The 27,549-nt window shown below is 39.4% G+C and overlaps 1 protein-coding gene across 3 annotated transcripts; it reads right to left on the bottom strand.

Annotated features, from left to right (window-relative positions):
- Window positions 1-1,403: 1,403 nt before the first annotated feature.
- On the bottom strand, window positions 1,404-27,517 carry vwc2l (von Willebrand factor C domain containing 2 like). Of its 3 annotated transcripts, none has more exons than XM_025903740.1 (5): window positions 26,725-27,517; window positions 25,127-25,636; window positions 21,213-21,311; window positions 12,208-12,337; window positions 1,404-5,238 (listed from the first exon to the last, which is right to left on the bottom strand). In XM_025903740.1, exons 2-5 carry the CDS (start codon window positions 25,532-25,534, stop codon window positions 5,087-5,089), a joined length of 789 nt encoding a protein of 262 aa, XP_025759525.1. In that variant the 5' UTR covers window positions 25,535-25,636; window positions 26,725-27,517; the 3' UTR covers window positions 1,404-5,086. The 3 variants fall into 3 exon arrangements, with proteins under 3 accessions (XP_025759525.1, XP_005451976.1, XP_003445397.1); XM_005451919.4 differs by having other exon boundaries at window positions 26,437-27,516; XM_003445349.5 differs by lacking the exon at window positions 21,213-21,311 and having other exon boundaries at window positions 26,437-27,509.
- Between the last annotated feature and the right edge of the window lie 32 nt (window positions 27,518-27,549).

Genomic DNA, 27,549 nt, shown 5'->3' with positions numbered 1-27,549 from the left:
GAGGTTTTTCACCTTCATTGCAGGTTCAGTAAGGTAGCTCCAATGCCTCTCACCTCTTTGATGTCCATAAGCTCTTCCCGGGGAAACTCAAAGGCATCTCTGGACTACATTGTAATATATAATCCCTCCAAAGTGTTCTGGCCCTGCACAAGCATTCTCATCAAGTCTGCCTTGCCTTGAAAACCTCCACAGGGAGGCGTCCAGGAATAATCCTAATGAGATGCCACAAAACTCCTTTACTGACTGACCTTTTAATGTGAAGGAGCAGCAGTTCTTCTCCAGACTTCTCACCCAATCTAAAAGAATGAGCCTAGAAACCAAATAAGTGATGTTGGAATATAGATTGACTGAAATTAGATTGAATTAGATTGTAATTTGCTCCCTCTTCACAACAACACTCCAGTGCAACATAGACATCACTGCAGATGCAACAACCTCATTTTAAGCCTTTTCATCTTTTTCACACCATTCTAGTTCAGATTGTGGTGTTCCTTTTTTCCTATTGTGTGTCCCACTGAAGTCATTTGGTTATCTTCTGCCATTTTCTTTTTTTAGAGTGGAAATGCATTCCGTAATATGTAGGGCTTTACCAGGAAGAGACAATTATCTAATTGAAGATATCTGTTTGATACAACAGCAGACTGTGCTCCTAGAGAAAGATTGATGGAAATTCAATACTAAGTGTAGAACTGGAAAACAAAGCAATTAATTGTTCCGTCACAGTGCTGGCACTCGCTGTGAAGAAAAAGGAAAACTTTTGCAGGTATGTGTGCTTTAAGAGTTCTTCTACTGGCCATCTCCCAAGATGCCATTTTCAACAGGATTAGTCAGGGATGCACCTAATTGCTATTGATTGCTATGTGCTGCATAAAATTGCTTCCCTTTTCTTGTCCACGGTGGGAGGTGGGAGAAGGCAATTAGCAGTACGGACGAGATAGAAGCCCAGACTGACTTGTAATGAAATGGAATGGAGGAATAAACCTGTGAGTAATGCCCTTGAACTCGGGGAGCATTACAAAACCATTAAGCACCAGTATCTTCTTATTCTACCCCTCACATGACCACGAGCCAGGAAAATATTGTGCTCGCATTTATTCTGAAATGCTCTGTTTATATACACCATTACTAAGGGTTTGGCTGTGTCCCTCTTTTTAAGCGCATGTGCCTGAATTTAAACAGACTTGTCCTCCAGCATCCTCTTGGCTTATATTGAATTTGCACCTGTCATTGATTTAGGAACAAAAAAATGCTGTGCTGTGCTTTTTGCAGAGGAGAAATGCACATTTGTTTTTTTTCTAGAAGTTCATGTTGTGTTTTCATGCCATCCTAAGTGATTTTGTGTCAAGAAACGTCTCCAAAGTATGTAAAAAGGATTAACATGGAAAAAAAGAAATCCACACTCATTTTTTGCCGAATAACACTTCTTTTGAATTCTATTTAACAAAATATTTTCGTCTTGATGAATAATACACATTTCTTATTTCTTGAGTCATTTTCCTTTTCTTTTTTTTTTTTTTTACTCCACCTCAGATTTCAGGAAACACATTATGTTTGAAGATATTTACATATGTACAACATGTGGAGCACCAAGGGTTGTTTAACTATTTGAAATTTGGACTCTTTGCTTTGTGGTTTAGGGTGAACCCGAGTGAGCATGAATTCACATACAATCAACTTTATTTAAACATAAAATTACAATTTGTTATAGAAATTGTACTATCCCATATTTGAGCCCCACATGAACAGACCCTCGGTGCACCAAAAAAATAATACAGTTGATTGTATAATAACAGTGTTTCTCTCTTTCTCTACCGATACTTTGTGTTGTTTTTCAGGCACACTTTATGTAACAGTTTTGTTGCTGAAAAAAAATTACAAATGGGGAAAAAAATAAAAGATAAAACAATCTTTCATTGTTTCCAGCTACAGTAAGTCGGTGTCTCATGGAAAAAAGCAAATGATGCACCTTTACAAAAATGCCCATGTACAAGCCTGTGGTTTTAATGACAAGAGGAGAGGAGGAGACATTGGGGTCATTTGAATAAACCTTCACAGACATACATAGAGACTCAAGTTTCTTGGCAGGAGATGAAGAAAGACGGCGTGTGCGGCTAATCTGTCCTGGAAACCTTGCAGCTTCATGTGTTTGGAAGGAGAAATGTAATTTTGTGTGGTTTGCCTGGGATGCCACTCTCACGTGCGGTGTAGTGGATGTGTGCCACAGTACCACTTTGTGTTTTTAGCAGACAGGCTATTCTTTCAAATGACAACGTAGGCAAGATTTCGGGATGATCTGTGTGGTTTCAAATCCATCTCGCTTGTTATTTAAAATACAAAGTATGCACTAGCACTTTTCTGCTTGCGAGTTCCAGTGCAGTGAAACTAAATTCTTCCACAGTTTTTCTTTAACTTTACGACCAACTTAGAATGTATGATTTTCTATTTGATGTCATATCTCCCATGCCCTCTTTCCACTAGCAGTCTGGATCACACCTTTTAACTTTTCAGTTTTTTGTTGACAACCCTTTCACTCTCTTTGTTCCAACTTTCAAACTCAGGTGATGAAAGCAGCTTGAAACATCATAAAAATGAGCAGCGGCAGCTCACCCAGTTTAGTTTGATAAGAAGCATTGGAGGAATCAGTATTAGAACAACCAGTACAATGACTTACAATGTCACTTTTCTACAGAGATCAAGTTCCTTCTTTAGTTTCTTCCTTGAGCTTCTCTCTTTACCACTATCAAGTGACGGTATATTTTTAGAGCCATCTCTGGGTTCAGTTCTGCACTTTTAGCTGCGATTGAACTGCACTCGTCCTTGTTCTTTCATTCACCCTGCTGACTGTTTCTGGAACGTCGTAGGATAAGACAATAAATAGTTTGGGGTAATACAGAGCAGTAACCACTGCACACAGAAGTGAAACAAAGTAGCACTTGAAGCAGTCGGCTGTTCATACTGTATGATGCCAAAGGCCATGCTTTGTGAATCTTATCTGGAACAGTAGCAATAAGGCATCTGTGGTGGCAGCAATGCCTTTGAGCCTTGTCAGCTGGCACGTTCACTTTAGTCTTTCTTTGTTGCGACCCAAAATATCCGAGCATCTCTCATTTTTTGGGGGATGCATGTATAGGCTGAAAAATTATGTGGCATTTAACTTAATTAAGATGAATGAAGCTCGTTTAATAATTCTAAAATGTGTGGAGCACTGAGGCTGTGACTGATAAACCATTCATGTCATTTTTGTTTTATGAGCCTTCAGACCTCAGACCAGATAGATTAGGTCGTCTGAAACATACTACATCACTGTAACTTGCTGATAAAAATGAACCAAGCTCCTTTGTTCCACCTAAGACTGAACCTTGCAGATCTTCCAATTCAGAGATTTCTTCATCACCAATATGCTGCAACCAGCAACTCTGCAGACTATGAGATTCCTCTAAAATTCGTTTTAGTTCCTTTTAAGGTAATGCACCTCTTTAGTCATTGGTCTTTATCCTATGTTCATTTCTGTCTCATTACAGAGTGCTGGGAGCTGCTATTAAGCAGCTCATCCATCACCGCCCAGGAATAGGGTCTAAAAGGTTAACGGGAACGGATTTTCTGGAAATGGAAAAAATTCTAGTGATGAATGGCATTAGCTTACGGAAATTCACCTTTGAATTAATGACTTGTATTTATCATTTCAAAAACATCGTGTTTTGGGCACTGCTTGGGTGCTTTTTGTTTTTCTTCTTTCAGACAGGGCTGCTTGAGGACCACTCTGATATGAAAAAAATGTCAAAGCAATACATTAGCTTGTCTTTATGTTATAGCCATGGCTGTGGCTCCACCACAGCGCCTGAGCCATTTCAACATATCGAGAAGAGTAGGAACTGAAAATCTATTACATGAGCTAAACGAGCGATATAATTTAACTGTGTGTATCATTCTATGCCCGAGTTTGTATATGAATGGCACGCTAGTGCACACTCATATGAACAATATGCTTGTGAATGCTGCTTAAAAGCACTTAGACATATGCACGTTCCCGCCTTTTGTCTGTTGGTTCTCACTGAATGTGCCCAGCATGCAGGCTGCAGCAGCGCCAAGCACCCAGCTGGATGATTTATCACAGAATACTCCTTGATTAAGGAAAATTAAAGCAGGCTGCTACTGGCTCACAAATTGCTTTGATAACAAGTTCAAGCAGTTAGTGGGAATATTTTGGAGAATATGGACCTCTTAGAGAAAACAATAAAGCCAATTGAACTGGAAAGGGTTGCCCAAAGTTGTTGTTTTTTGGGGGGGAGGGGTTTGATGCAGCATGGCTCTTCTCAGGGATGCAGTTTCTTTTTCTTTTTCTTTTTTGAAAAACTACATTTCATTCCCCCTCAGCTCCAGGTGGTACAAACTTATCCTGCCCGTGAGACATGACTCAAAACCATGGTGTGTTGATCAATAAAATCAGCCTTTGAGGTTCCATAGCTGTTAATGATATATGACAGTTGCAAGTTGCATCATGTATGTTAGGAGCGAGCTCCTGCCGCAGCGATAAAGTCTCACGAAGAGGCAAACATTTATGTGTGATGCACATCTTGTAAACAAGCTCTTAGAGTGAAGTCGTGTAACTCAAGCACATCTTTGCTGTGTTTTCATCAGTGCTAATCCTTGTATGCCAAAAGAAGCGCTGCTAAGTGTGCTTACGGTTTGTTCTGCTGGAACACCTGTGTGATTGTGACTGGCACGCACAACAAGCTGATGACATACGTACAGAAATCAATTTGAGCAATTCAACATTGCCAATGGTTAGGAAAGAGTTCAGGGAGCTAAGAAACTTTTTTGTGTGTGTGTGAGAGCAGCAAGTCAAGCAAGTCAACTTCTGAAAATATATAGGACGATTAAAACCAGAGTGTGGAAACAGCTGAGACAAGTTCCATCTTCTTCTCGCTGGCTACATTTGTGTGAAGCCAGCAAGATCACCTCTTCGATCCTACTGTATGCTGTCTCAGGATTTATAGGAATTGTGCTCCTGCCCTGTCAATCATACAAAATGGCACAGTAGGCAGAGCCTTGCCTGAGCTTTTCTACCATCCCCGTAGGAGTCCGTCTATGACAATGACTGGCCGTTGAGGCACTCTCGCCGCAAGCACTGCGCCGGCTTCCACCAGTCTCCGTTGTGGCAGCGGCAGATGGTACAGTCGTCCACCTTTACTTCAATTCCGGCTGGGATGATCGTTGTTCCAGCAAAGCAATTTGGACCTGCCGCATGGGAAGGGAGGGAAGGAAAGGAAGGGAAGAAAGAAACAGAAGAAGAGGGAATGAGAACGACAAGAAATGGATGTGTCTCTCCTGAGAGCTTCTCTTTGCAGTGGGGTGGTGGAGTGATGCAGAGAGCTGCAGGGAGTTAGGGGAGTCAGAGCAGACGTACAGATCTTTTCACGGGCATGCACCGATGGGCTTGTTTTTGCAACACTAAAGCGCTTTTGTTAGTCTCCCCTTCTCCCTCGACATGGAGCGCTTTGCATCCTAATGCGCCGCAAGCAGAGAAGCCTGCCAGGCGCTGGCTTGGCAGTACAGAGAGGCTGGAGTACAGAGAGAGACAGAGGAAGAGAGAGAAAGCTGCTTTTAGAGGCAGTAGGGAGGATGGTGTTAATCACTTCGGTCTGTTTGAAAAGGCCACAGAACTCCTCAGCAATTCCTTACACAGCTTCATTCCACGCATTCACACACGCTGACTGTCAAACCAATAAAGAACTCAGATTAATTTTGACATCTGATTTATCCGTTAAACACTGTAGGATTTATTTGTGCGGATGTTGATAAGATTCCTTTAATTCTAAAACGTGCCGTGTACGACTAGAACACCTTACACCAGCGTTTCTAATAATCTCACCAGATAGACAGATTATCCTGGGTAAATTTTAGGATCTGTTTTCCAGGACGCCAAAGAACGGTATTACATTTGTAAGATTTATCTGTATTACCACCTGAAATTATTACATCTAATTTGTTTTTCTCTTTGCCTCAGAGATATTTGAGGTAGTGCATCTCTTTCTCTACCTCTAGAGACAGGAGAGCCAGAAGGTGCTATGAGTTCATCCTAGTTTTAATCATTTAAAATGAAGCAATCAGCAGCTCAATTGGTGTGACGGCGACTTTGGATCGCTCTCAGTGTTCGGCTCTGTAAAACCTGCCAGATTCAAGACTCCTCTACGAGCAGTCATAAAAACTCATATGTCCCATAACTCTTGAAGACACAGTAGCTTTCACGCCTGATATTCACGAAACATCGTGGTGTCCCGTGAATATGATTTAGGGACTGGTAGCTTAATGATAGCAACGTAAATGTGTCAAGATAGTCAACCTAAAGATCAGAGGTACATTTCTGGTACACTGTAGAATTTCTCACCTGTCACACAATTCGGGCCTTTTTCACACCTACATTTTAACACACAAGCACAGGTATCAGTAATAAAATAAATAAAGAGTGAATTTCATTTACCAGCTTCAATTTCAAGGTCCTGCCTTTGTGCATGCTGCCTCATCGTCTCACTGTCACGGCTTTCAGGAACAGTTGGAAACAATGCGGCCATCGGTAATATTATTAGTAACACCTCTGTTTTCCATTTTTAAAAAAAGGCTTGTTAATGCTTTATGGAAAAGTAACTCAGGGCATTAGATTAAGGTTACCTAAAGATCAGGATTGTGGTTAAATATTTAAAACGTCACGCTGACTCGCAGCATGACACAGGGAACATCAAGAGCATGAGTTTAACCTTACCTCAAAGCTAAAAATGCTGGAATGGTCTACAGAGGGACAACTCCCAATATTTTACAGATTCTTGCTTTATGCATCGAAGGAGTTAGGTTTAATTCCAGGCAGTGCTTGTATGAGAAATAAAAGATGCAGGAAGCCATAAATTTCCATGTGACATTGACAAAGGGAGCTGCTGGCTGCCTGCTACCCCCATCCTTTGCTTTAGCATAGATGGGTCCTATGCTCTACTTAAAAAAAAAAGAGCATGGGATCTGATCTTAGACATAGAGAGCACTTGCCAAGTCTTAACTCTCAATGATCTGCCTCTGGACAGCTGGCACAGGTCACAGGACAAACTCGGCAGAGGTTGATGAGGGAGGAGGGTGACCTGTGCTGCTGCCAAGTGTGATTGTTTATAGCCCGTTAGATAGGGAGACGCAAGGACACAGTCTGAGCTTCCTGTCACCATGTGAAGGGCGTGCGGCCACTCGTCCGAGCATGTGATCAATTCGTGGCCAATAAAATCTGGTGAAGTCAGAAAATGTTTGTCCTGTGTCAAAACTGTCTCAGCACATCATACTTTCTCTGACTACTGCCTAAGGATTACAATGTAAACTGCAGCTTGTTCAGAGAATATGTCAAAGCGAATATGTTCCTGAACCGTATCCAGCTCCATGGCACTGCTCCTCTATGATATGTCTGTTAAAAGACCACAATGACGGCATTCTGACAGATAAGAAGTGGCAGATCTGTAGTTGGTTTAATCTTATTATACTGAGGAACCACTAGCCATTTTCAGGATACTACTCATTTCTTTTTGAGAATGACATAATTACATATTCCCTGATTAATTTACAGTAGCCTATATAATTCATGATAAAGATTAGAGCTGAATCAGTTGGGCTCAATGAATGTGGAGCTCAGAAATGAGCACTGCCACTGGCTGACTATTCTATTGTGCTGCCTCTTCCTCTCTGCTGGTGTTTTCAGGAAGGAACACCAAAAAGGTGCCAAGCTGAAAAGCTACAGCCTAATAATAGAAAGCTCTGACAAAAGTTTGGCAACCATAAGCACTGATTCGCTGATTTGTGAGCTGAAAGACATCCAGATATCAAGGTCATATCAGTTTAGTTCAAAGTTGCTTTTTTAAAAGTCTAAAATATAGTTAAGACACTGGAACATGGGTGATTAATCTTGTTTTTCACTGTGTACCCACATATAGCTCCATTTAAACTTCCTAAATCAGTGACTAATTGGACTAAATGAGTCAAATATTCCTCAGTAACATTTTAGCCACTGGCAATTAGGTCATCGCTGCACAATTCTGTTTACAAAGCAACCCTAAAACCTTTCTTTCACTAGAATAGGTTAATCTGGACCTTTTGCCTGAGCTGGAATTGTACATGTGGTGCATGGAGATACAGTCAGAACTCAAAGTAGTAATTGAAGCAGCTCATTTTAGGGACAAAATTGTATTAAGAATTGTATAAAGCCTTCTCAAGGGCCATTTAATTAAATCCAGTTGTCTTGTATTCTGTGAAATAAGCATGACTCATTTTCAGAGACTGTTACGATTGTTTGTTTTTTATGGAACGTTAGTGTTACATTGTAATTAAATTATTAATTTAAATAAACCTTTCAAATTTATATCTGTTCAGTATTAATTTCCATTTACCATCTAAATCTCTGAAGTAAAAAGTAGTGAATGTAAACATGTTGATAGATAACAGAGAGAATCTTTTTCAAGTACTTTCAGGCATTTAAGTACACTTTAAAGAAAATGTTCTCACTCTGCTTTCTGTGACTTTCTTCCCTTTAAAGTACTTTAGCAGGATGTGCAGGTTTTATACACAAAGTTAACCCAAAGCTTTACCATGACAAGCTACTGTAGTATACTTACACTAGCATTTACCTGAAGAGTTTTACTTGTTCAGTAAGAAGATTGTTTTTATAAAGATTAAAGCTGGTCCCATATAAATCTTACACTGTTAGATTGTTAAGAAGAGTATTATTTAGTATTGTTTGCATTCATAAAATATTATAATTATGCCTCTCCTAATCATTTATGCCACAATAAATTAAACCTATTTAAAAAAGATAAAATCCTTTTTGTATTATAAGACCAAAGCCCTCTACGTAATGTTTGGATTAAAGAAAAAAGAGAGCAGCAATAAAAATAAATAAATAAATGACACAACAAAAAGCTGGATATTGTAGACATGTTTCTAAAGGGAATGTAATTTGACAGCAAATGCTGAACTTGCAAAATGCATTTTATTAACACTGATTCTTTATGTTTAAAGAGAAAAAGGTGTAGTGTTTCCAGTTTTTCATTTTGGAGTCACATCATGTTTTTGTGATATTCCAGTGGATCAATTTAATATTATTAAAATTCCACGGGATCTGTATTTAGTAACCAAGGAAATTTCAAGGTAATCAGATTCAGCCCTGCCTACAGTCAAGATGACCTGTCTGTCCAAAATCCTACAGCCATTAGTCAGCTTACAATTGTGTGGCTTGCTGGAGGACAATAATGCCTTCCAGGCACAGCAGTCATGCTTTAGTCCTGTTCATATGACCTATTATTCTCAAATGTACTTTGTCTTGAGTGGTAATTAGCATTTGTTTACACAACGACTGGTTGTCATCCAGTCTAAGTTGTATAGATGATAAACATTATACCTAGAACTTCATACAGCCATAAGCATAGCAACTCTCTAATTATAATAACTACTCAATTAAAACAAAGCTGGCTCGTTGATCCAAAATTAAAAGTGACTCATGTTACAGCTAAGTGGCTTCAGCTGGGATAATATGTCTATCAGATGAGGTCAGGACCTGTTTCTATGACCCAGCACATTATATATTCTGATGATGTCAACATCTTATTAAATATACTGCTTTCTGCTTACTGCTGCTTCAAAGTATGTCTAACTGAGAGTTCAAACTGTTGCTGTGAATGGGCTCATATCATCACAGTTTAGTCTCACTGATATTTACTTCACGCATCCTTTGAATATAATTTGCTCTAAGTCAGCAAGCAGTGCTACAAAGTAAAAGAGATGATGATCACATACGACCTTTGGTAAACCAGATTACAGTTGAACTATGATGACCTGTAGACCTCCCTGTTTAAAGCTAGATTTAAATGCCAACCACATAAAAATATAGAGTCTGTGCATTTGATGTTATGTGCTGTGCTGTGGGGGTTTTTTGTGCTGTGGACTTTTACCTAAAATACTTTTAGATGCTACTTGTTTATAGGTCTCTGTCCTTTCAGTTATGCATTTAACAACTGAATAACATGGGCTATTGGATTGTGATCACGTGACTGATAAAATACCAGATTTCTTTGCTTTGAGAAAACTATTGGATTGCTTTTGCAGTTTGCTTTGGATAATTATCCATTTGTACTGTAAAGTGCTGTCCAATCATTTTGCAGCATTTGGCAAAATCTGAGCAGAGTATAGTCCTGTACACTTCAGAATTAATTCTGCTTCAATCAGCAGTGATATTATCAATAAATGCTTGTCTCTTGGTTCTAATGGCAGCCGTATGGGTTCATGCAATAACATTGCCCCCCACCACGTTTGACAGATGATGTGGTCGGCTTCAGATCATGAGCTGTTTCTCTCCATGCTTTTCTCTTGTGATAATTTTAGTATAAGTTAAACTTGTACACCTTGACAATGATCTTGTGATCTTGTGTTGTGTTGTTCTTTCTTAACCACAGAAATAATTGTGTGATCATACACTATAAATGTCTTCTGTGGTCTTTCAGGCCTTTTGGTGTTGCTGAGCTGGCCAGTGAATTTATTTATTTGTAATAATTTATCAGATTGGTGATTTGGACCCTCCTAACGGTTTTGCTCTTTCTGTCTCTGTCTTTCTCTGATAGGTTTATTTTGGTTTTTCAGCCTAATGTTAGCCTCCTTCAATTGTACTGATATTTCTTTGGGGCTTGTATTTAAATATAGTGGGGAAAAGCTATAAAATTCAAATCAAATGCTTTAAATCAGCTTCAGATATTAATTATTCTTTAACTGCCATGAAGTAACAAGGGGGCAGGACTCACCTGGCCATGAAACTGCTGGTTAGTGAATTGTCCAATTAATTTTGAGCCTCTAAAAATGGGGGGTTGATTATGTATTAAAATGGCTGTAATTCCTAACCAGTTATTGCAATACTTATGTAAAATCCCTTGAATTAAGGCTGAAAGTTTGAACTTCACTTCAATAAATTCCACTGTGATGGTGTCCTGAGGCACAACTACATAAATTGTGCCGTTGAACCTAACTGCACATCCTAGTTGCACAATTTTTGCCCTTGTTTGAGTGCAATGATTTCTATAACTGTATTTTTATTTAAAACTAAAACTTGTAACGGGTAAAGAAAAACACAAATATCTGTCTCTCTGACTATATGTAACTGAACTGAGGACATTTGGGTGTCTGCTTTTCATTGTCCCTTGGCCAAAAATGAGAGCTAAATAGCATTCGTTCATTGTCCTCACTTCGCAGCCCTCAGCTATCCACTCCCGTAGAGATTTATCTGGTTCCAGAGCCTGATGAGGAACCCTTGGGTAACCTAGAAACAGCAGGCCTACCACTGAAATGCCAAGGGTGTCACTGTGTCCTGTCAGCCTGGATTAGTTCTCTCCTAGCAGCTTCTGTAGCCTTGTTACTTTGGTGTGTGTGTGTGTCACTCTATGTGTGTTTATGTGTTGAAACAGAAGAAAACAAGCAACGGTGAGAAAGAAAAAATACAAGGAAGAAAATGTTTGTAGTTGTGCCACTGCGGGCATTTAGCATCTGCCTCCAACTAAGTTATTCCCTTTACTTTTATCCTGTAGGTCAGCAGCAGTTAAATATATACATATATACATATACACTTTCTTTTCTCATTAGTTTGTCATTTAAGTTCAACAAGAATGTAAAAACATTTTGTTTAGTGAATGCAACGTCAAGTTTAGACTTTGAATTTGATATTACGCCAGGTTCACACTGCAAAAGTGCAGTTACTGTACTTTACTCATAAAGCTCCATCTGTCCCTCAGGACTGGTGCTGGCAAAGGGAAATCTCTCACCTCGCCTTGTAAATAGTCAATGAACCATTGGAATCCTATAATTCTAATTTAGGGATTGGTTGCGTGTGACAAGGGCTCCAGGGCACTGGGAAATAAAAGGCTCTCTGAGGACCCATTAGTCCCTCCTACCATCCCTTTAATCAATGGGCTAATGTTTACTCTGCTTAGTGTGTCATTTATAATTAAAACTAGTACTGCTCATTAGTGTCCAACGGGCCCAAGGTAATAATTTTAATTCATAAAACATCAATTACATCCTCATCCTGATCTAAAGGCACGGCCATCAAATGGTGATACCACCGATAAACTTGCTGTCATTGGTTTAATGAAAATTTAATGACTTCTAAGGAATCTGAGTTGACTTCCAGAGGAGATGAGTGTTTACCGTTTTTACAGATGGGGCAGCATTGCTCTGGCTCGTACACAGGGTTGACACACTCTGGGACGGCGCAATCGGACACCACACAATGCACTTCATTATTTGGTTCGCAGCGGCACCACTCACAGGGTGACGGCTGTGGGCAGAGGAGGAAAGAGACAGGGAATCTGGGTTAGATGACTCAGTAGCTTTCACCTTGTGTGTATGTGTGTGCATGTCCATGCATGATCGTGTTGTTCTCATATGCACATTCTTAATAGTTTCAGATATGTGAAAAAAATGTGTTGTGATAAACAAAGACACAGGTTAATAAATTATTCACATCCCCAGTTTTATTAGGGTAGTTTTGCCTTAACAAAAACAGCCTATACTACTGCTGGCTTACAACAAAATCTCGAGAAATAACTAAGGGAGTCTATAAAGTAATGCTCATGATATTTAATGTTTTGCTGCATTCTGCTGTGGCCTGCCTCAGGAAACAGTTCAGAGACTTATCTCACCACCTCTGCAACATGTAAATCAGTAGCTACTATGCAGCTCCCTGTGCAGCTGCCTCATACTTGACTCTATCTTTACAAAGTCTCTTGACCGGAAAATGAACTGTAATGCAATTTCATGGAGTGGAAAAATACAAACTGTTTCCAAATCACAAAAGGTCAGCTGTTCATCATATTAGATTTTCTTTTTGCTCATCATAGTAAACAGCCTTTTGAGTGTGTCTCTGCACTGCTGTATCAGCAATTTGGTGTCGGGCTTAGACAGTAATAATATTTCATATTTGATAACCCCTTTTGTGGTCTTAACTTTTTTGGTGGGAAAGCTGATCTATGTGGACAGCAGCCAGTGCAACATAAACAATAAGCTTCACATTATGATTATAATCTTCATGATTTATTCATTTGAAGGATAAAATTTCACTTATTGCAGCAGTCAATAATTTTAATTCATAACATATCAATTACAAACTCATCCTTTAATTTGCTACCACAGAATTTCCTGTGAACTCTGTGGTGGCAGCTTTTAAATGATTAGTTCATGGGTCTTTACCCTGTTGGTCAAGTGTTGCATTCCAACTTGCAATATTTTTTTTCTTTTTTCTAGCAGACAGAATTGAATTTCATGCATTAAAAAAAAGGAGATCCGCAGCTGTCTATTTATACATCGTTTTCCCCGCTGGTGTGGGTTTGCCTTATGGGATGTCTCTATACAATGGAAAATTTACAGTGTAAGCTAATATTTAGGCAGAGGTATGTTTTATTTTCTTTGGATGGACTTTTTCCATTTTGTATAGTATGCTAAGCTAACCAGCTCATGCCTGCGCTTAAGTCATTATAACAGATTCATTTTTTCTGATTTCTTTAATGGATTAATGTAGTACTTTGGAACTGTGTCATCAAATATCTGAGCTGCATTTGATCCCAAAATATATGGATTTATAGCCACAACAACAGGAGCTCCACAGTTTGTTTTTGTGCAGAGATAGGTGAAAGGGCTAAGGTATTTCAAGATGTATTTGTGTTACTTTTCCCATCTCTTCTGGGCAGACTGCATTAAGTGACACATAATAAAAGTGTCAAAACTCCTTATGTTTTTATTGAAGTTTATAGGAGTCAGCATGCACTGTGGCTAGAAACTGAAAGTGAGCATTCAAATTAAGAGATATAGGGGAAACTGTGCAAAATAAATACAATCCATTTACTGATTGTAGCTATTCCCAAGACCATGTAGAAAGAGTTCTCTGAATCAATGCAAAATAAATAAATTGATAAAAAAAAAATCTAAAATGTTACTTCCTCTTATTAAACTTTCTCTCCTCACGATAGAACATCTGATAACTTTGCATTACATATGCTGTAATTCTGATGAATGTAGATGAAAATCATCACTAATTTCTTATATGCATTTGCAATATAAGAATAAAGCTTTAAATCATGACAAATAACAAAGTCTTTATCTCTAACATATTACTATGAGAAGACTGATTAAATATTTAAAGCCGATGTAGCTCTGTAGTCCATCACATTTACGACTTGAATAAAAATGCAAAAACACTGACAACAGAAGAAGCTCAGGTTAAATCAAGATTATATTGGGTAATATGTTTCATTGGGGATATTAAAGCAAGATTAGTTTGCAATAATGAACTACATTCCATGGGTTTATTACAATGTTTAGAAGAGAATATTCCAAATGAATATTATGCGTGGATGTGGTGCATAAACATGGCCCAGAAAATGTTAAAAACCCTTGAATAAACTTATCAAACTAGCTAAAATGATCAGACTAAAAAGAAATGATGGGATGCTTTTCAAAGAAAGTCCCAAGACATCAAGCAGAGATCTAAACTTCTGACATATCTGGCATGTAAAACCAAACTGATGCTCAAACTGTGGGCACAGATAACCACATTCAAAATACAGAGTAAATATAAAAACAGGGGGCAACACGGTGGCACGGTGGTACGGTGGTTAGCACTGTTGCCGCACAGCAAGAAGGTCCTGAGTTCAATTCCACCATCAGGCCGGGGTCTTTCTGTGTGGAGTTTGCATGTTCTCCCCGTGTTTGCGTGGGTTCTCTCCGGGTACTCCGGCTTCCTCCCACCGTCCAAAGACATGCAACTTGTGGGAATAGGTTAATTGGATAATCCAAATTGCCATTAGGTGTGAATGTGTGAGTGAATGTGAGTGCGAATGGTTGTCTGTCCCTGTGTCTTGGCCCTGCGACAGACTGGCGACCTGTCCAGGGTGTACCCCGCCTCTCGCCCTATGACAGCTGGGATAGGCTCCAGCACCCCCCGCGACCCTGGAAAGGATAAGCGGAAGCGAATGGATGGATGGATGGATGGATATAAAAACAGGAACATGGCAGCGCTTCTGCAGATGTACTCAGCTATTTTGTACTGCCAGAAGTGTTTAGATCTTGAAAAAAAATATCACCATATTATAGTATTTTGCATCTATTTATACATCATGGCATTGTGCTGTCCTGTGTGAATATATAGCTTTGCACCATCACATGCTGAAATTTAATGAGGCCTACAGAATCCAGCTGACACGATATCTATCCATCCTTCGTTTTAAACTGTTTATCTAACTAGGGCTGCTGATGACTCGAGCCTTTGCCAGCTGACACTGGGTGAGGAGCACAATAAACAGTCCATTACAAAGCTAACAAAGAGATGCAGACAACCATTTATGTTCACATCCACAGATACAGTATATTTAGAATCACTAATTAGCTTAACATGCAGAACTGTGTCTCCAAGTACCCAGAGACAACACACAGGATGAGATTTTAGAATTTTAAATGTTTTGAGTAGAATTTCAGTGAAAGGAAACAAACAAACTGACAGTAAAATATGATAACATACATTATATGAGAAAGTAAAGTCTTGCTCAAATAAATATTTTGGTTACTATGACATTATCATGTTTTAGTGATTTTATATAACTCAATTTAAGTGCCATGCAAAAAATGCTCTTATCTGACCACACTGATTGAAGTTATTAATTATGTAAATTACTTGCTTTACATACAGTATGCAGTTGTGTTCATATTTATTTGGACATTGGCACCATTATTGTAACTTTGCCTCTGTAAAGCACTAGTGTGGATTTTATATCTGGATGCAACTGAAGTGCAGATTTTCATACTTTAATTCAAGGAGTTTATGGTGATTTCATTTTAATGGAGAGACAGAATATTAACCAATAATGCAGAAAAAAAACAAAAGAGGTTATAAAATGATTTCCAGGTCATTGAGTGAAATTAGTGCTTGATCTCCAAACAATACATGACTTAGTACTTGATGGATAAACCCTTCCTGGCAAGCACAGTGGTAAGACATTTCTTGTAGTTGGTCAACAGGTTCGCTCATGAGGGATTTTTCCAGAAATTCTCGAAATCCTTTAGGTTTCTTGGGTGCTACTTTGCAAAGTTTCAGTTCCCTCCACAGATTTTCAATAGGATTGAGGTCTGGAGACGCCATGAAACTGATGCACTTCTTCCTTAGACACTCTTTTGTAGCCTTGTATGCCTGTATGTTTTGAGTCATGGTCCATGATTCTGTCTATTAGTCCCTCGGTATGTTTAAGTCATTCTGTATCCTTAGCAGAAAAACAGGCCCAAAGGCCCGTAATGTCTGTATGGGGATGGTGTTCTTTTCTTTATACTCAGCATTTCTCTTCCTCCAAACACGGTGGATCGAGTTGATGCCAGATAGCTAGATTTTGGTTTTATCTGACCACAGCACTTTCTCCCAAGCCTTCTCTTAATCATTTAAATGTTCACTGGGAAACACAAGAAGGGCCTGTACATGTGCCTTCTTTGGCAATGGGACCTTGTGGGGACTGCAAGATTTTAATCCATTAGAATGTAGTGTGTTGTCAATGGAGTTCTTGGTGACTGTGGTCCTAACTGCCTTCAGATCATGAACAAGCTCCTACTGTGTAGTTTTTGGCTGATCTATCACCTTTCTCATGATCATCCTCACCCCAGGAGCCAAGATCTTGCAAAGCTCCAGATGTTGGCCATTTTACATTTCCTCCATTTCCAAATAACTGCACCAGCAGTTGTCACCTTCTCATCAAGCTTCTTGCAGATGGTTTTGTAGTTCATGCCAGTCTTGTTCTGGTCTACAGTTTTGACCCTGAGATCCTTTGGCAGCTCTTTGGTCTTGCTCACAGTGGTGAGGATGTTAGATTGAAAGAAATTTATTGTGTGGACAGAAAATTGAGTGATTCTGTGGACAACTCGTCATGTGCTTTATAAACATAACGTGTTGAGATCAGGAGTATCTGTAACTGATAAACTGACTGATTGACTGTAATCTATGAGCCCGCAGGCAATCTGTGAGAGACAAAATTCTGGCTGGGTTTTAGGGGATCAATTACTTCAAGTACTTTCAAGTAATGACATGCAAATCAGTTCATAACTTTTATGTTTTTTCTAGATAATATTCTGTCTCTCTCCATTAAAATGAAATTACAGTGTAAAATAGGCTGTTCTTTTCTTTGTAAGTCAGTGAATTTACAAATTCAGCACAGCATCCAAAATATTTCCCCCACTGTAGTCCCCCAGGTGCAAAAGTATCAAATCAGTTGATGGACAAGCAGTTTCAAGTCCAGGTGAAGCCTGTTCCCTCGTTATTCCATGACAAGTTAAGCCGATTAAAGAGTTTATTCCAAGTGTTAAACTTGCATCTATCCACTGGAATTCTCAATATGACATGCAAAGAGATGCCAATAGAAGTAAAGGTCATCATTAGACTGAAAAACCAAAGTAAGCCTATTAGTAGTGTTGTGCGATACTGAAAATTTTGGTATTGATCTGATACCAAGTAAATTGGGCCAGTATTGTAGATACGAATACTAATACTGATGCTTTTGACCTGCAAAGGCGCCTCATCTAGAAGAGAGCAGTGTGTCATAATTTATAAAATGAATCATCACTAATTTGCATATTCAGTACAAATTTGTGATTACTATGATTGGGATTACTTTCTACAGTAATTAGTTAATAATATAAAAACAACAACAACAACTTTTTCACGGTTTACACGTATTTTGAAAACTGGGTTTTTCGGAGACCTGGAATTTAAATGTGCTTGTCTCTAAAGCACTTTTGGTCATCTTCTATTGTTTAAATGTGCCACAGGCTATAAATGAAATAGATGTGACAGTCAACACAAAAATGTTCAGGCATTTTTCATAGCGCATGTTTGAGTCATATTTTTTCATTTCCAAAAAAAAAAAAAAAAATCTGCTGAGCTTAGAGGGTAGAAACAAAGCATCAGCTGAATACCAATACTATTGATATTGCATCAATCCACCGACCTCTACTTATTAGACAGATGTCAAAAACTTTATATGTGGCCATGCTTGGAAATTCTTAAAATGAAGGAATGCACTGACCAGCTCAACAGCACCAAAGTCCACTTTTTTTTGTTTAGGAAAAATCCTTTACAACATTTAGCCAAGCAAGAACACTATCAGGCAGGTAGGTGCATCATTGTCTAAACCTTTAAGAGACACATTCACATTGTAGGTTTACAATGTGGTGCAAAGAACATGAAGGCCAGATTAGTCTGTGCCTTGGACACTTCTGACAGAGCCTTCACATTTCTGACAAAAAAAAAGGTCTCTGGATGGATGAAATCAAGATTAACTTTTACCGGAATGATAGGAAGAGAAAAGTATGCACAAGGATGAGAAACGGCTGTAGCATACCACTTTATCTGGTAGAAGTAATGTTATAGCATGGTATGCACATCTATGGCTGCCACCAGAACCGGGCCACTACTGTTTATTGATGATGTGACTGCTGATAGAAGTACTGATAGTAGGATGAATCTTGAAGTGTACAGCGCTTTACTCTCTGCTCAGATTCAGCCAAATGCTACAAAACAAACAGGACGTTTTTTTTGCAGCATTTGGCTTTTGACCTAAAATATCCTCCACATGCAGCCTAGGAGCTTTCTCAAAGAAATGGGGTATTCTTCAACGGCAAAGCCTGTCACCTGATCCCAACCTAATAGAGCATGCCTTTCAGTTACTGAAGACAAACCTGGAAGGAGAAAGAACCAGCAGCAAGGGCCAGGCAGAACATCTCAAGGGAGGAAACGCAACATTTTTGCAGTCACAGACTGTAAATGATTTTAATCCAAGTATGAAAAACCAAATCTTAACTGATAGATTTTTTTCATTATCATTGACCAAAAAACCCCCAAATCCAATCTTAACCAAAACAAAACATATGGATCTAATTGTGTATTTTACAATGAGAACAGATCCATTTAGATAATCACTTTAGATATAACGTAATATGATACATGTTCACAACGAAACAACAAAGCTTTAGGGATAAACCCTGGGGAGAACCTTATGTTTCACAGTTATAGACTTGATTATAGCACTAGCTAATCCTGAAGTGAAGCTGTGAGCCTGAAAAGTGGATTCAACAGCTCCACAGAAGAGTGTAGGAATGTGTTTCCACTGTGGCACATAAATACCTTATCTACTTTTTCCAACAATGTCTTTCACATAATTTGTCTCTCAGGTCAATGTGAGTAGTTGTTGCATGATATGCTAAAATGAAAGTGGAAGTTACAAGCAGGAGTCCTGATAAATGCCATTGTTTTCTCCTCCTTTAACGTCACTGATAAGATGGGAGGAACTGCAACCAGAATGCAGCAGAGCTTGAGCAGGCAGAAATAAAAGTGGACTCATTCTTAATTGCTGAAAAAGCTCAGTTGGTACAGATACCAGAGTAGATGCTGTAGAGGAGCTACTTGAAATCCATTCAGACAGAAACTTGCATGAAATCATGTATAATAAAAACAATGGATAACATGAGTGGGTAGGTACAAACGCGACACAAATGTGAATAAATATTTTTGAACAAGGTTTCATCCAAAAACTGACACAGAAGAGGGAACTGGGTTCTTACTTTAATATATGTGCATGTATTTAATCCCTAGGTGTTTCTAGATGTAACAAGTTGTATTAAAGTACAGACTGGAGATTGTGGCTATGAGAGACAGCAGTTTTTATTCACTATCACAACTGACCTTTAAAATAAATTAATTTGAAAGTGGTATTTCTCTGTAGGTTAATCTGCCAGATCGGCCTGTAATGCAGCCTGCTAGTTCAGATGCTTTACGGGAAAAAGTATATTAAAAATGCAATTGGAAAAGAAAACTTCTTCATGCACCTTTGACACATTGCTGAGAATCCTTCAATGTATTGAGCCATGCCTGGTGCTTTCAATGCGTCCTTTTGTGTGAGGTCTACCGTGAAGAAGATCAGTCATGCCTAAGCCCAGACTTACAAAAGAAAATGGAGCACTAGTACTGAATTTAGACTTGCTGCCAGATGTTTTGGTGAGGAAAAGACGCCTGTTGTCCCCATCTTTTTGGCTGGCTATTAGAGTCAATCGACTGCCATGCTTTTCATTCGCACACTGAGACAAACAGAGACATGGCAGGGAAGCAATGAATAGTCAAGTAACCTTCAGCAGGGCAAATGGCAATGCAAAATACTCTGAGACTGGACGACAGGGTCACAGGAAATATACTCATGCTGTTAAAAGCAGTGACAGGAATGAGTTGACAGTCAAACTGCATGCTCTGTTGTTCAAGTCAAAACAATGTTTTACCAGTGGTAAAATAACACAGAGAATAGACAGAAAGGACTTGAGGATGAGGATGAAAAACATGCAGTACTAACACTTGCACACCAATTCTGCAAGTGCAAATATGTCAAAACCATAAAAACGTGTTTGACATTCTGTGCGGTCAAATTGTTTGCACTTAACAATTTTTTTCCCCTAATTGCGACTATTGTTGCCTCCAGCAAATTGGATAAGAAAATCAATTTGAGCAATAATTTTAACAGCTTTTATGGATGTTTTCTCACATAGGTATGTTAAAAGCACAACAACTTACTGTGGTTGTGTGTGATGTGTGGGCAGCTCAGTGTGTGTGTGTGTGTGTGCACAATTTTAAACAAATTATAATTGTCTGCAGACATGTTTTCACAGAATGCTTCTGTGACTTCACCAGATCACTGCAGTGATAGAAAAGTACAGATATAATAAAAGTTACCAAAAAACAGAGACATGAAAAAATCCAACCACTGTGTTTGATTTACATTGATTGCAGTAATGCATTTATGAGATTTCCTCAACATCTAAATCTGGTACAGGGCTTAATTGCACTCCACTGAATAGTACTTGTCTCATGCGGATTAAGTGAAAGGTGAGCAGAACTCAAGCATTAAGGCTATTAGTCACAAATTAAAATTGTTTGTCTTTAAATGAGAACCTATTCAAGATCTGATGGCTGATTTGCACTGTGTGTACCTTTGTTACTGAACATATTAGAGCCCTCCCACCTTTGTCAAATCTGCATCCCTTCCCTAGGGGGGAGGGTGGTCATAAGAAGCATGGATGGGATTCTTCACATCTGAGTTCACATCCCAGCCCTAGCCTGAAGATCTGGGATCTGAACTCACCCTATACCTCCTGGTTCTTGATTGCAGCTGCGCTGAGGCCAGAGGCACACCGGCAGCCATGCTGGGTGGACTGGTCCCTTCCTCATCAGATGGAAAACCCTGTAGGTGAAACACCTACTATGGTTGAGTGGCATGACTCACTCACATGGCAATAAAACAAGATATTGGAAATTACTGCATCTACTTTTACAAAGAATTGAATGCTGAATCAACAGTATCAGTATTAAATTCTTTGTTGCTACAAGCAAAAACTTTTAAGTGGATGAGCTGTAGTGGGAAATGTAGTTTGGACCTATTTGTCAATTTGCTGATGCACGAGTTATGCCAGCATTAGATTCACAAATGACAGGCTGACATTTCGCTGGAGTCAGCTGCTTTGTGTTGAAGGAATGCCCAATACTACTTGCATGATAATGATTGCATACTTTAGGTGCAATATACTTAATGATCAGCCTACAGTATAATGAGGTTTTCAGCATAAGGAAAGTGGCAATATGAAGTGTTGGTGGATGCCAAATTATGTATACTGTACAAAACAGTTCTTCATAGCCAGACATCCCAGTTTCCCAGAAGCTCTAAACAGCCCACATCTCTCTTGTTATCTTCCCAAAATACTGACTCTTCTTCTCTCTTCTCTTCTCCATCATCTGCTACTGAATATAAATGCAAACCTCTACACAATGCAACACAATCACCTCAAATGAAATGCCAACAAGGCCCAAACCAAAGGTTAACCTGTCGGCATCTTTAAACAGGGGTCTGCATATCAGACACTGACGGCCTTTGATTTCCTTTAACACTGCGGGGTTCTGAGGCTTTCATGTCTTTACTGAAGAAACTCAACTTTCACAGTTTGGACTAAGACACTGCTACTTGTGTGGGCATGGATTGTTTTTTTAAAAAAAGTTGATCATTATGAACCATAGTGCAATTTCTACCGAGACAATCCATAAAAACAAATGATTTTTGTTCTTCACCTTGAAGTAATGTTGAAATGTCCTTCCCTTCTCTTGCTCTTAAATGCACTATTGATAGATCAGATGTTACATCAGACTGCGAAGCTTTTGCCCTTAAAGTGGCTCTTACAAAATCACAGAAATCTGTGGGGCTGCAGGAGCTTGATTGTGTCTGACGTGCAAACACACCAATCATTACAGATTAAGTACATGGGTTTCAAATGGGCTAATCTCTCACACCCCTTGTTAATGGGAACACTATGTCACTTTCATGCCACCAAGAGTTGTGGTTGCCTACTAATGCAAAACATTTTTCAATTTTTTCAATATCATTTTTCTTTATTTTAACATTTGAAATCTTTATGTCATTCTGTTTACAATGGCAAGAGAACACCTGAATATTTAAAATCTTTGAATGGATATTCGTATATCAATATTGTTGACAGACTTGTTGACAGAATGGCACCTAATAGAGACGTACTGTAACAGTTCTGAACAAAGGCATAAACTCCAATGCAATGCCTCTTTGCGCCTCTAGCTGATAATGCAGATGAATCCCACAGCCGCTAAAAGGTTTTACATTAAAAACTGATGAATAAACATTAGCGCACTATTTTTTTCCCTCCTTGTGCTGTTTGATTTCTTGTGATTTGTCCAAAAAATGCATTTCCAGAGAAACTGTAGCAGAAAAGTTAATTATGATGGCCTGTCTACACACCTGCTTGGCTTAACTCACTCTTTAGCCCCATGCATGCGTCAGTTTTTCTTTTTCTTTCCGTTCAAGTGGCATGCTAATTATTTTCTTATGCAAAATGTTCTGACATTACAGAGAGCTTTGTTTGTTTTACCTTGAAGCTGTTGTAAAACTACATTAAAACACTTCATGTTTTCTTGGAGTTTTGGACAGCAAGCAAAAAAGGAAGACAAAAGGCAATATACCATAGTGTCTATATTCACTAGAAGTTGCTGTAAATACAAAAAGATGATCATCTGGTACTTAACCGGGTCAAATACCTAAAACAGACCTACAGAGTTATTATAGATGTAAACACTTCATAATCTGATATTCTATGTTGTGTGCACTGCTGGATTCACTTCCTCTAAGTTACCAAAAAGCATAATTAAAGCTATGCACAAAATTAATTTTATGTATGGTACTTTACATTTTTCAAAGGCAGTCTTCATCTTAGAAAACAGTTTTAATGATACATAGATATTGTGCATTCCATTGCATATTTGACAGCATAAGATCAATATTTTTTAACCCTGCAAAGGAAACCTTATGAGAAATAGTCAGACTTATTGGACTGTATAAGCACACACACGCACGCACATGTAGTCCACCCACTCCTGCAAACTAGAACTGACAAAGTTACCTTTGAAGATGCTTTTGAGCTTTTGAAAGGCTATTTTCAATTATTCATTTAGTTCTTGAGTACCTTTTATGTGTCTTTAAAAGGGTAACCAACAACTTGTGTTCCCCAGCTGTGGCCCGGTCACACTTAACAGATATTTGCTGGGGTCATAAATCCTATCTGAATACAATAACCCTTGTCTAAGGAGCTAGTGCAGGCTTTTGCTTCTAATGTCTTCTGATTTTGATCTGCAAATGCTGGTAGCTGGTTTTGAAAAACAAAAATTCTAACTACAGGAATTATCTTCAGAGTACATCTGTTATAAGAAATATCCTATCTAGTTTTGTCTTATTTTACATCTTCGGCAGATGTTCACAAAATTGATAGAAAGTTTTTCATGTTGCTGATGATGAGAACATACCTCTAACATTAGTTTCTACTGTGTAACTGCTAACTCCATAATGGGATAAACTCACAGCTATTATGTACAGCAACAAAAAAACTGAATTTTTGATTGATTGCGTCATTCAAAAGCTAATTTATGTCACTAAAGTGGAGCCCGCAAAAATTCATTTTACCATTGGAGGCTTATAGCATTTGGCTGACAACCGCAATAGATGCACTTATCTTAACTGGTAACTGATACATTTGCACAGATATGAACAAATGCTATGATTAACCACAGAGCTATACCCTTGTTTTGGCTATGACATGTCATATTATATTTCAGTCACTTACTGCCTCAATCCAGTAGTGAGAAATGTGAATGAGGAGGTTTCCTCATGGGCAGCAACAATTTAAACACAGACTGTAGTTGTCATGCTCCCAGTGTCATTTATAATCAGGCAGTACTGTCATGCTCTGTAACAACCACTGAGACACTGGTCTGATGGGTAGAAACCTTTTTTTCAACAGACACGGGGAAACTGGAGCTGCCAGTGATGACTCAGTGTCCACAAATCACAGTATTAAAATACTGTTATAGCATCTGTCAGTTTGGTAATGCTGGATGAATGTTCAGTTGATGAAGCAGGCTGAAGGATGACATCACTTTGGGTGGCAGCCATCTTGGTGCCCTTGGCCAATAAACACATTTTGAGCTTACTTTCACATTATGCCAAGGACTGATCTAAACTCAAATACAAAGCCTCACTAATTTGAACCCTAACAGCCCCACCAGATCACATCTGCCCCACTGTTGTGTTACATTTTGTTATTTTCATCAGTAAATGTGATCAAATATGATTGCTGTCAACAAGTTGACAGACTAAAAAGGAAAGAAAAATATGAGACGTGGTTTTTACATTATGTTTGAATTAACTTTTCAATTTACCTTGACCATAGAGGTGTTGCTGTGAATGTATATGATTGTCACAGACCTGTTTTGTTTTAAAACATCTACCCTGCGTGTGGCTTGATTGTGTTTTACCAAATGAACTGGAAAGATGGGTCTTGAGCATCAATTAGTCGTCAATAAAGATAAATAGGATGCAAAGTGGTGATTGTTGGTGGAATATTCATGTTCAGTGCTAGAGTTTTGCTAGTGGACTTTGGTAAACACATGTTTTTTTAAAGACTGAATCATAATCTACTCATTGCTTACCTTGAATTCTTCCAGAATTTTATAGGTTTTCCCTCGGTACTCGCAAAAGTTTTTCACCTCTTTGCACTCAGGGCAGCATCCATTGTGTTCCACTTTGGTGCACTTTGGATGCAGTTTCGGGCACTCGGGTTGGTCGCACACAGGCCCGTCCTCTGTGCACACGCACGGGCAGTTCGAGTGTCCCGGATAAAAACGTTCCCCGAGTTTGTAGACGAAGCCGCTGTCATCCACGCATCCCTTGCCCCGGTAGTCATCAAACACAATGTTCTCACCGACGGTCCGCTCCGCCTCGTCTGCGGCGTAATCCTCGGGGTTACCCACCGTGGCCGGTGACACAGCGCTCAGGGCCAACAGGGGGACGAAGGTAGTCAAGAGGAGAAGGCCCATCCTTTGCCGCGGCATTGACATCCACGTTCAAAACGGCTGTGTGGATGTCATCCTTAGCCTCTCTGTATCCTCTCCGGATCTGTCCAGGGCTTCATTATCACCACCATCACGTAAGGAAATGAGCTGCAGTGGAAAAAATAAAAGATGATATGATGGATGATGACTCCCCAGCTGCTGTTTTGCACATCCTTACAAACCAAAATTACCTTTTAAATACTTTCCCCCCCTTTTTTCTCTTTTTTGTTTGGCTTAGGCCTATGTAGGGTATCTTTTATTTACGGTGCACAGATGCTGCACCAATGTTTCAATAGAGATCATTCGGAATTCTTTATCATTGCTCTGTCACAAAAGAAAATATCTTACACATAAAGCTAAAGCCAGGGATGGTGAAAACAAATATAAAAACATTTGCTAACATAAGAAGCATGCAGTCTATATGCGTTAGTGTGCTGGTGGTGCATTAGATGCAAATTATTCTCCTCTTTCAAAATCACAGCAACAGCTACGACCATCAACAGAGGGAAGGGTTATAACACTGATTATCTAAAGTGGGTGGAGTGAGCTCCTCGCGGTCGTCTTCTCCCCATTAAATAAAACCGAAGCTATCAGATATTACAATTTAAAACTTTATGAGAGGCATCAGAGACAACAGGTAGCATTAACGCTTTCAATTCTCCTCCAGGCCAGTAATGATAGTAATCACTTCTCCGACTCTGGGTTTCTTGTAACCACCTCTTATTATATTAACCATGTTCCATGCAGATACATGCAAATATTGAGAAATGCGCAATGATTTAACCCAGAATGCGTCAACCCTTTGGAAGGGGAAACACACACATCGACAATCCAGACAGTTGGGCAATATATAGCTGAAGATAAATATCTCTATGATGCGTATTAAGCGACAGCTCTAACTCACTCACCGCTTTGAATAAGACTGATATCCACTAAGTGTGAAGGCAGGATCCCCAACACAGAGAGCGGCGACAGATTACAAATAGTCGCCTTGCCTATTGGAAACTTCACTCTATCCACAGGCTGAAATCACCAGTCTCCACGAGATACTGTAATCCGCCCTCTTGTCGTGATGATGTGCTTAAAAGCAACTAAACAACAGCCTTTTGGAGGTTTGCTCCCCTTTTTCCCCTTGCAGAGAAAAAGACATCCGCGTAAAAGTAGGTCTTCTTCATGATTATCCTCATTCGACTCACCTTTTCGAGACAATATCGCAGTTCAAGTCCAACTGCATGCGTTACAGACAGAGAAAGAGAGACTGAAAAAGAAACTGCTCGAGAAATCCTCTATAGCGTTCCCTGAGAATCCGGAGTCAATTCAGTATTTCCCCACGATGGAGGTGAATATTAGAAAGCAGCAGCCAGTCTTGTTGCACATGTGTGTATACATCCAGCAGTTGTGCGGAAAATAAAAAATCCACATGGGTAGAAGTTAAAGAGTATAAAAAATCGACCCATTCGCGGCTGAAGCCAGTCATTTTTTGATTTTGTGGCCGAGGTCACGTTCATCATCAGCAGGCGAGACTGACGAGGGAGCGCTCCGACTTTCAGCACCTTGGAGAGCGACTATCTCCTGCGTCCTGCGCCGAGCAGAGCAGAGCGCCCCCCCAGTCCCCTCTGCCAACCACAGTCACAACAACACTCACCTCCCACGATCCGAGGACAAGTATGACTGCATTACTGCAAGGGTTAAAGGCTGGGACGAAGTAAAACGATCAAATAGGTGGTCATTAGTCAAGACTGGTTCCGACAGGAGCAGCTGGTAAATTGAGGAGGTATGCTAGATCAGTTAAATATGTGTGCGAGCCTTTCCCCTGTCTGTAAACGGGTGCGCCTATGTGCACGCCTGCCTCATTATACGCCTGTGAATATGTGTTTCCATGCGTGCGCGAGTGTGCCAGCCCGTGACAGTGTCTTCACACATGACCCGCAGCATGTTTCTCTGAGTCACTCGTTTCTAGCGCACTTTACGGAGACCTATTTGTATTCAATGGTGCACTGCAAAAGGGAGTCTGACTTCTC

Source organism: Oreochromis niloticus, linkage group LG16, assembly GCF_001858045.2.
Source record: "Oreochromis niloticus isolate F11D_XX linkage group LG16, O_niloticus_UMD_NMBU, whole genome shotgun sequence".
Classification (NCBI taxonomy): Eukaryota; Metazoa; Chordata; class Actinopteri; order Cichliformes; family Cichlidae; genus Oreochromis; species Oreochromis niloticus.
The sequence above is the reverse complement of the archived record's forward strand: the minus strand, read 5'-3'. Positions and strand labels throughout refer to the sequence as shown.